At 36.2% G+C, this 10,639-nt stretch overlaps 1 protein-coding gene across 1 annotated transcript; it reads right to left on the reverse strand.

Annotated features, from left to right (window-relative positions):
* Positions 1-555: 555 nt before the first annotated feature.
* On the reverse strand, positions 556-10,305 carry cbln4 (cerebellin 4 precursor). Its single transcript, XM_060893467.1, has 3 exons — positions 9,658-10,305; positions 2,638-2,754; positions 556-1,321 (listed from the first exon to the last, which is right to left on the reverse strand). The coding sequence occupies exons 1-3, from the start codon at positions 9,925-9,927 to the stop codon at positions 1,124-1,126; spliced, it is 585 nt and encodes a 194-aa protein (XP_060749450.1). The 5' UTR covers positions 9,928-10,305; the 3' UTR covers positions 556-1,123.
* Positions 10,306-10,639: the final 334 nt, after the last annotated feature.

Raw genomic sequence — 10,639 nt, forward strand, 5'->3', positions numbered from 1 at the left:
TAGCAATGAATGTCTCTTTGTCTTAAAGGCTAACTAAAATAAAATACTTAATAATATATTTATCTCAATGATTAGCCATAGAAACCATTTTAGGGCATTAGGTATACAAGACCGTTATATACTTGGAGATTCCACTGGCTGGTTTGAGGGCAAAAATTAAAATCCAAAATTTTATTTTCTAAAAAAGATTTTTTAGCATCTTCTTTACTTTCAGTTTAATATTACTGTAATTTAATATACTTTTTTCCCCCTTTATTTTAACAATTTGTTCATGTTCATTAGAGGAATTGATCCAAGCACATAAAGGTTGGCATTTCTACTTCTCCTTTTTTTTTTCTTTCTTTTATCAGGAACTAAAAATGTGTTTCAAGTTATATATAAAAATAAATGAAATTTAAATTGAACTTTTTGAAATTTGAAATAAAAATGTTTCTAAATATACTGTAGAAGTATAAATGAAAAATTTAAATAATAAAAAATAATAAATAAATAAATACATTTATACAGTATATATTCCTTTGTTCCTGAATAATATTTAAGATTAGGACTAAAACTTTTTTTCAGGAAAAGAAATCTTCAATAATTCCACTTCAGTGACCCCATATTTATTGGGCTGAGGTTGAGTATAGGCATACATTATTATTAATTTATTCTTGAGCTCCTATGATGTGTAAGCACTAAAAGGTCATTTTTGTGCCCCTCGAATTGTCCAAAGAAAAGAAGTGCTATCATATCAAACACTTAATGTATGATCAGATACGAATGACACAAACTTACCCTACAGACATCAGAAAAGGGACTAATATTTGACGTATGGTAAGAAAAATCCACAGCTTTGAAAGAGACTAAATACTTCAGTTGAATTTGTTAAATATACAGTATGAAGGCAACAAAGATTCGCAGCAGGTCCCTAGATGTGTCTTTGCATTGTGAAAACAGGAACACACATGCCACAACCAGATGTCTCCAACAGTCCTTTTCACACTTTGCGAAAACAGTGAATGAATGAACATTTGGAGGATCGCCTCCGGTCCAGGCGTTTCCTGTTAATGCTGACAGATCAGATAAACGACGGTGATACGTTGTTGGCGACACAAAAAAGCTGGCAGTCATGCCCGCTTTTTCACAGAGGAAATACGAGAAATCCAGAGAAGGTGGAATACTGCCATCCACCTACTAGATTTCCCTTCTCTAGTTTCAGGTAAACCTTGTCCTCCTTGTCCAGGTAGAGGAGAACACCATTGGTAGCAGCCTCTCGTGTCACGTCCTTGTCACCTGCAAAGGCAGAGATGACCGGCTTTCCATTTAACATCAAGTTGACCTAAAAAAAAAAAACAGCCCATGAGAAGTCTGTATGAATAAAAACAATCATGGATAAACAAAATGCAGCTGATGATGTCTTAAAGGAGAAGTGTACGCTTTTACAGAAATTCTGTAATCGTCCAGAAACAAGAATCCAAAAAAGTCAACCTAATATGTTTTAGACGTGCATAGTGTAGGCTTGTGCGATATAGACAGAATTAACTTTTTAAAATATCTCTAGAAGAGTGATTTAATTATTTGCACCATTTCAGATTTGCTGAAGATTTGCTGAAGGTGTTGTAATAATAATAATAATAATAATAATAATAATAATAATAATAACCAGCTGTGCAGTCTGGATCGGTAGCAATCGTGAAAACTCAGCTGGTCGGTGGATTTCATTACATGATACATCCTTTTAAGAATCATGACCACATGACTGATCATTTACAGTTTTATTTTACTTTTAGAGCCAAAAATGCTTGATTTATTTATTTTATTTCTTTTTTCAATTTGCAGAGATTTTTGCGCTTTTATTTTTTTATTTATTTATTTATTTATTTTATTTTGCAGAAAGCTTATTAAATTGGTAAAATTGCAAACACAGGATTCTTCTTTTAAACGCCTACCACATATAATTCTATTACAGAGGATTGGAAGACAGCTTTGTCCGAATGCATGTCATGGTGATGATGTCACACGATACATCAGTGACCCCAAATCTGTGGAAAATCTGGGGTCATTTTTGAAAAAATTGCAAGTTTAACCAAATATTATGAAAATATTGATTTTGTGTTCATTGTTGAGCAGGAGAGCACAGAATAAATTATGGAGAGGTTAAAAAAACGTATCATCTCAATCATAACCATTAATGTAATTCAGTGTTAGATGTGCTACAGTTGCAGTTTTTTATTCTTTAAATGGACAAAATTATAATTTTTTTTTTCTCTTTAGGCAAAAACAAAAATACATCCCTAATAAATATAATGAATAATTGATGTTAAATAAATTCTTGTCTAATTTTAGCTCAGTCAAACATACAGCGAGAGATTTTTATTCACATTCATGTAATCAGAACGTAAGAAAAGGGGCGGGGCTTCCAGGAAGCGACTTTTAATATTGTAGATTTCAAAATTATTCAAGATTCATATGTCAGTTATCCCAGCTCTCTTTTTATTGTGCAGAAAAATACGACTCTTTTAGCATATTTCTCAATGATATCTTGTACAGGCGTATTTTACAGAGCTCCTACATCCTGCCGGTGTACAGTAGGGATGATAATATCATTATAATCGCACAAGCCTGCCATGGAGCATTGCTCCTATTCCTTCTCACCTGTATGGTTTGGCTCTGATATACTTTAATAACATGGAAGTTGAAGCTGTAGATGCCTTTGCGTGGAGACAGAAATACAGAGTCCAATGTGAAATAGTTTCCTATGTTGACAAGAACCTGTAGGGTGGAAAAAATATATTTCAGAGGCATCACAGCATGAAATTAAGTTTAAAAAAAAAAAAAGCAAAACAAAAACAAATGTTGTTATAAAGAAATATCTTGACCACACTGTATAATTCAAGCATTTCTTCTTGTATGCTTTTTAAAAAAATGCCAGATTGGAAAGCCTGAACATTTTATCATGAGATAGGAATAGAGATCTTGACTGAAATGCACATTTGCATTTGTGCGCAACTTCCTCTCTGCTATCACGTTATCTGTTATAACTAAACCATGCACTTTCATTTAAAATAATGCTTTAAAAAAAGACTGCAGAGCCTAATCTTCATTAGATACAGCTCTACTTTTGAAGGGATTTTACAGTCTGCTAAGTTGACTGCATTGCACTGCATAAACGAGCATTTCTAACATCAGCTATTATTGAATCGATTGTTAGCCTGGATAAAATGAGATACTTTATTAAATCCAAATACTTCTAGGATTGTCTAGGGTTTCTCATCTTCCCACATGAACCTTTCAAGGGTTTAGCAAGAATTGTGTAAAAAAAGAAATAAAAAATAGTTTTGTGGATGAACAACATCTGAATCAGAGGGATCTAAAGGGAAGAGCAACAAACAGAAAAATCCTTGTGCCCAAGGTCATCATATGTATGCAGAATATTGTCTAGAAAAAAATCCACTTATTAGTCTTTGTCTCATGGCCTACCATGTCAGGTACCAGTGTTATCTCAAAGAACACAAATAACACAAAAATCTCTGGCAGGAACAAAATCATCAAAGTTGGAATAGTGAGTCCTGAGGGAAAGTTCAAACTATGCTGCAAATAACGTCTATCGACTCGTTCTGTCTGGTGTCAGGAGTAGGGTCCAGCAGCGGTTCTGTAATTGTGTGGAAATGTTTTCCTGGTCCACATTCAAACTCCTGATTATAATAATTAAAAATATCACAATACACCTAAAGAATTTGTGCTCAGTTTTTTTCCACAATAAGATCCAGACTAACAATCCACCATGGGACAAGGCTTGTGCTGTAACTCACTGGTTCAAGGACCATTTCAGGGAGTTTTTACTGCTATAATGGCCTTTAAAGCCCCCAGAGTTCAACACTATCCAGAATATTGGGGTTGAGGTGGAAATGTTAGTTCAAAACAAGATACAGGAAAGTTGTGATTTCCACATGGTACAATACAGCCATCTTGTGAAACCCATATCCAGACTAATTCATGCTGACCAGAGGAAGTACAACATTCCAGTGGATCCACTGGGGTCCAAAAGTCTGAGACCGGGGCCCGTATTCATAAAGATTCTAAGAATGATCTCAGACAGCTCCTAAATTAGCTTAAAAAATTCTAACTATGAATTTTATCTTAAGAGTGATTCAGGACCGATCTCAGAGCAACTGAGTAAGGACAATACAACGAATTTTATCTTAGAGAGGAGGCGGGGCTTAACCTGTCACTAGGTATGACACATTCTTTTGAAGACCATTATTGGTTCTCCAATACACAAATAAGAGCACTTTTATAATATGATCTATTATAAGCCTTAACTATTTCTCTGTGTTAAGATATTTGAGGCTATATCATGACCGATCATACTAGAGATGTGCTAACATCTGTATGTTTAAAAAAAATTATAAATATATAAATAAATAAATAAATAAATAAATAAATAAATAAATAAATAATGAAACAAAGAAAGAGAAAAATGTAAATAAACTTCATGTTAAATAATTGCATAATAGTAAAATAAATAATGCATAAATAATTCTGTATGTTTCATTGGTCGCTTTTTAGAGTTAAGCAAATTGCTGACACTGTGATATTTATAACTCCTTTCTACAAAAGGCCAGAGACTAAAGAACATGTTCAGACAACAATCCCATGGTTTTGATCTAACACAAATCATTAGGATTTACACAATCCATGTCCAGCTTAAGGCTTAACTGGAATGGAAAAGGAAAAGGAAAAGGAAAGTGTCAGATACAAAAGAAATATCAAATTTGTGTTTTCACTCAGTTTACTGACTGTATCACGTATACTGCTTAACGTCATTTGTAATCTTCCAAATTTAATCAGTTTCTTAACTCTTCTCAGAATTTTGTGAAAATGTAATGATCGGTTTTGTTCAGATAAGCAATGTTTGCTTAAACTGTTTAAGTCAACCTAATATGACATTTGTGGCATTTTATGTAAAAATTAAGGATGGTGTTTATGAAAAAAATATTCATTTTCTACTTGCAATAAACCTCATAGCCTACAGAAATTGTGATTATGTGAACAAATTAATACAGCTAAAGGAAGGTATTAAATTTGACAAAAACCCTTTATACCAGTTAAAATGATTTAATATGACCTTCTCAAAGTTGTTTTCAATATTAGATATTTAGCATAAATTGATTCCAACAACAGTGAAATAAAGACTGTGAAGATTTTCAACTTCCATTTTTAACACGTCTCGAACCTCAGGTTTAGTTGGCTTAGTCTCGTGCAAAAGCCTTGTTTACATTTGATTTCCTCCCCAACTTTGCATGTGATGCATAATGTTGCAGAACATTACATAAATCTGCAAGATTCACAATTTATCCCATTCCGTGTGTACAAAACAATACTGAGCTGGAAAAAAAAAGCTTCATTCAAATGCATACCACTGGTTCGACATGATTGATTTGAGCAACATTAACACAACGTGTTTTTTCAAAGCCCTGATTAATATCAAACACCTGAGCTGAGAATCAAACCCACAATGGTGTTTGCATCAGCCACATTACCACTGCTCTATTCTTACATGAAAGGTTTAATCACCTAAATTTAATATTATAGTTCTAGTTCTGGGAAGCACGGTGGCTTAGTGGTTAGCACGTTTGCCTCACACCTCCAGGGTTGGGGTTCGATTCCCGCCTCCGCCTTGTGTGTGTGGAGTTTGCATGTTCTCCCCGTGCCTCGGGGGTTTCCTCCGGGTACTCCGGTTTCCTCCCGTGGTCCAAAGACATGCATGGTAGGTTGATTGGCATCTCTGGAAAATTGTCCGTAGTGTGTGATTGTGTGAGTGAATGAGAGTGTGTGTGTGCCCTGCGATGGGTTGGCACTCCGTCCAGGGTGTATCCTGCCTTGATGCCCGATGACGTCTGAGATAGGCACAGGCTCCCCGTGACCCAAGGTAGTTTGGATAAGCGGTAGAAAATGAATGAGTGAGTGAGTGAGTGAGAGAGTTCTAGTTCCTGTCAGTGCCAACGTCCTCATGAAATGTAACTCGTTTATTTTAATACTACATGAATTGTTCACACTCATGCTACTGTACATATTTCAATCTAGTCTTTAGAAACTTGTTTTAATTCATCTTAGCATAAAGCAATGAAATCACTTTTTGTTCTGTTTTTTTTTCCAGTGTGGTAATTGTGAGATCATAGTAAATCAGGCCCTATGTTTACAATGTGTATTATGTTCGTTCTACTGCTACTTAGTACTAGTATCTGGTAAACTGGTGGAAACTTTAAATCACTGTGCTTTGTGTATATCTTTTGTAGTTTGCTTTATTATAAAAAAGATATTTTAAAATCCGCACCTTTAAGCTTTTTGCTTCAATTTGATTTGGGTTTGTTTATAAGGACTTTGCATAAAAGCACCTGCCAGACGAATACACAGACGTTATAGACGGAAAAAAAGGTCCAAATTTAAAACATATTTTCTCCCTCTTTAAGCTTCCTTGTGGTCTTGAGATATCGGCGTACAAGCAGAGGAGGTATTGTGACTCTTCTGACTCTATTGTCTCAGGCCCGTTGGGGTTTCAGCTCGCTTTCTTTATTGTGCTTATTGTGCCACTTTTAGCCTACAAAGGTGCTCAGACTCAGAATGTAAAATAGAGAGTTTGAAGCTCTCCCAGTAAAAAGGCCCATTATAGTCTTTTGGGATTTATTGCTTTTTTTGTGTATATTTCTATGCCAAATATGTGATAAATTATACGGTGTTTAATGTCTGTTTCTATTTAATGATTCATAAAATAAACACCGTGACTTCATTTGACATTTAATACAATGACAGTTTGATATTCCAGACAGATCTAAACATTTCTCCAATATATTAATTTGCACAATGATTATACTTCTTTTGTGCATGACAATTGTTGTTTTTGTTGGCAACACTGAAATATCAAAAGTGCTTGAATAGAAATGCAAAACTATTGGCATTAGGAGTTCCCGGAATAATAGACAAAGAAGAAAACATGTAGAACAGACCAGCTTTGCAATACAACACTACATATTTTCTGGGGGGGTTCTGTTTATTTTATTTTTTTATCCACCTGCCTCTTTTCTGTCACAGCCATCTGGGAAAGATAAGACACAATCACCTGCCATAAACATATCTAGAAGCTCCAGAAAGCTCAAAAATGGGCATCCAATACTCCTTTCCAAACCCTAGCAGCTCGTTCCAATGAGTGTTGAGAAGATTAAGCACCATCGGCACCAGTATCCATCCCATTGGGAGCGTGGCTAGCATCCACAGAGCTCTCACACAATACACAGCAGGCCAGCACGGTTTGCTCCACTGCCAGAGAGTTACATAAAGGACCCAAGAGGCCTCAATCACTGGGGTAGACAGAATGTATGGCTGGTTGGATGGTTGGTTGAATGGTTGGCTGGTTAGTTGGTTGGTTGATTTGTGATTTGTGTGCAATGAGGTTTTGCACAAAGCAGAGGTGGAGAGCAGCTGGTCAGTCTACCTTCTTTTATCACTCCCTCCTGCCCCTGCAGCCAAAGTAATGAGTAAGGAATAATAGGTCCTCAAGGGCGGCCTATACGCAGCACATCTCAGCAGAAAAAGCAGCCGAGTTTTATTTTGTGTCCTGCATCAAAATGCACAGTTATTAGCACCGTGTTTGCAGAAGTAGAGATAAGAAAGAGCAGAAGGGAGAGTTGGAAGGGAGCAGTGTGTGGTGAAAGGTAGCACACTGTCTTGTTAATAGTTAATATATTCTATAGTCCATCTGCTTGGGAGCTTAATTAAGACTTTATTAAAGCTTGAGCCAAATCTTGAATCTGAGCCTCTTAAATGGATGAAAAGTTTTAGTAAGAATACAACATTTTTTTCAATATACATCTAAGAAAAAAATGATGTCCATAACATGCTTCAGCTTTTATTCAATAACTAGGATTCAGTAAATGAGCAAAATGCTTTTTTTTGGCAGCATGGATCTACAGAATGCTATCAGTGAATATCCCAAAGCAATAAGTAATGTCAGCTCTGCATGGTCCAGTCAATCTAAAACGCCAAAGCCGAGCTCTATCAGATGAATTTTGCCCCGGCCTGTTTGTGTACATGTGTGTCAGAACTGAATGACAAGTGAATGATGAGAAGCATGAAGGTTAGTGATGTGTCAACGCAGCATGAATTGGAAGTTATAATGGGAGAAAATATAAAGCTGAACAATACTGACCATATATATATTTATAAATTAATATATACTGCAATTATTGCTATTACAAAACACCTTGAAATATATTTTAAAAAGGAGCTTATGGCACGTCTGTGGGCATGGTTACAAATTGCATCATTTTTAATAAAATAATTTATGCCTACTGGATCATGTGAAAGCCATGAATCATCAAAAACACCCACAGAAACACTCATCTGTAACATCTAAGCACACAAAAAAATAGTAATCAGTTGGAAGGGTTCATTTGCATTTTGCAGCCTTGTATTGCATCGAATCAGAAAGGATCTAACAAGTACATTGTGTAATCATACACAAAAGCTGTATCAGTGATCCATAAATGTTAAATAAAATTATGCAAGTTGCAGTGTGATGTATGACTTAAGATATAAAGATTAGGTTTATGAATTGCTGTGCTGCAGGTATACAGACAGTAAAACAGGTAAGGCGTGCGCAGTAATGATTTATGTAGGCTACTGACTGTAGCTCAGCACAGCTGCACTTCATCACAGTGGGCAATACTGTGCATGGAGTGTGCGCTTTTCCACACTTCATGGTGTCTACGTGGTCTTCTCTAGAGCTTCTCTAGTCTCTCTTCAGCAGTGAGGAAAAGCAGGGGCCTGTACTGTACCAGTTTTGAAACAGTACACGAGATAACTTGAATCTGATACAGAACTGTAATATTTACATTTTATCATTTATTATACCAAAACTGGTGACATGCAGAAAGTACAGAACACTTCATTTATATAGGATATTTACACTGGCGTCCGGAAAAATACAAAACTGAAAGAAATCGACCTAGAAATATATGATCTTATATAGCGTGAATGAATCGATATAAATAATCTCGCATACATTTTGTGTCATTAACCAACTCTATGAACAAAAAATGGATAACTCACTGTTGTATTAATAATATCAGTGACTTTAAACCTGCTAAATGCTAACTTTAAAACTAATAATAATAAATAATAATAATAATAATAATAATAATATAGTAATAAAGTGGTATCTTTTTGTTGATTATTTTTGTTATTGTTTTTTTTTCATTCATTACTAAACAATTTAGAATAATATACAGACTTTCACTAAGAAAATATTCATAAATTAAAAGTAACAAAATGAATGTATATGGTGCTTATGGTATTCTTTTATTTAGGCTGCAGAGCAAATCTTATTGAAAGTCCAGTTGTAATATACATAGTCTGTTAAAGGTACCCTTAGTGGTACCACCCTTTAAGGTAAAGTACCTTTTTTAATGACTGTTGTAGTGACCAATAATAATAACCAAATGATCCTTTACATGGAGTATTTGCAAATATTTCAATATTTAGCTAAAAAAAAATAAACATTGTTCAATATTTCTGTATTTGTTTCAACCTGTTTTGCAGGCAGATGTGCATGCATGAAAATAATACTTCTGGCTAAAGTTTTCTAAGTGAAAAAAGCAACAACCAAACGTTCTTTACTTGGTCGAAGTAGATGATCCGCGTTTTGTTGCTCATCTCTGAGGGCTCGTGGTTGTTGCTCCTCACGGCTGAAAAGGCTACCTTGGAGTTGGCCGCGCGCACTGAGATGCCGAGCGGAGACGAGGAGCCTCTGGCGTCGGAAGCCGGGTTCGAGTCGCACACCACCAGGCATTTCCCCTCCAACACAATGGGCTCTGTGTCATTCTGCGCAGTTGTGAGCCCCACCAGAGCCAGCACGCTGAGCCACACAGCCGCGGAGTTACTCAGCATCGTGAAAAATCTAAATCCCTTTAGCACAAACTTCCAGAAATGTTCCTCTCTCGTACCTTGCGCTTTTTCCCCAGATCCTGCGCGCGCTTCAGAGAAAAATCCCCCGGATTCCTCTAAACGCTGCGCGTTAATTCTGAAACTCTAGTCATTGTATTTCTTCATTCAAATATGTATTGTAAGAAAATATTTTCCCATCCCTCTGTTCTGCTAATGAGCGGATGGTTTAAACTCCACAAGAGGGGGAATATGGTGCAGAAGAGAGGCAAGCGCGCCTCAGCACTGTGGCTGAGTGTCATCAGTCCACGCGAGCTCCTTTTCCTGGCATTGTGCGCGTTGCTAACAGAGAAAGAGAGAGAGAGACACAGAGAGAGAGAGAGAGAGAGAGAGACAGAGAGAGAGAGAGAGAGAGAGAGAGGTGTAACCGCAGTGCGCGCGCAATTACCTTCCAATTAATTTTACACCGACTGAAAGCCTAAACCTCTTATCCTGTGCGTTATTCTCTTGCGACACGTTTTCTACAGCCTTTAATACCTGGCGATTTTTGGTTCACAAGATTCCTACAGAACCCCTCAGTTCTCATCATGATGCACTATGTGATTTCTGGGTAATCTTAGCACATAGTGGCGGTGTGGAGTAAAGATGACTGCACAAAAAAATACCTATCCAAGTGTCCAGTCCAGCCAGGAAAGGGCTGTTTTAAAAAATACAAAAA

The sequence above is a fragment of the Tachysurus vachellii genome, chromosome 19, assembly GCF_030014155.1.
Source record: "Tachysurus vachellii isolate PV-2020 chromosome 19, HZAU_Pvac_v1, whole genome shotgun sequence".
Taxonomy (NCBI): Eukaryota; Metazoa; Chordata; class Actinopteri; order Siluriformes; family Bagridae; genus Tachysurus; species Tachysurus vachellii.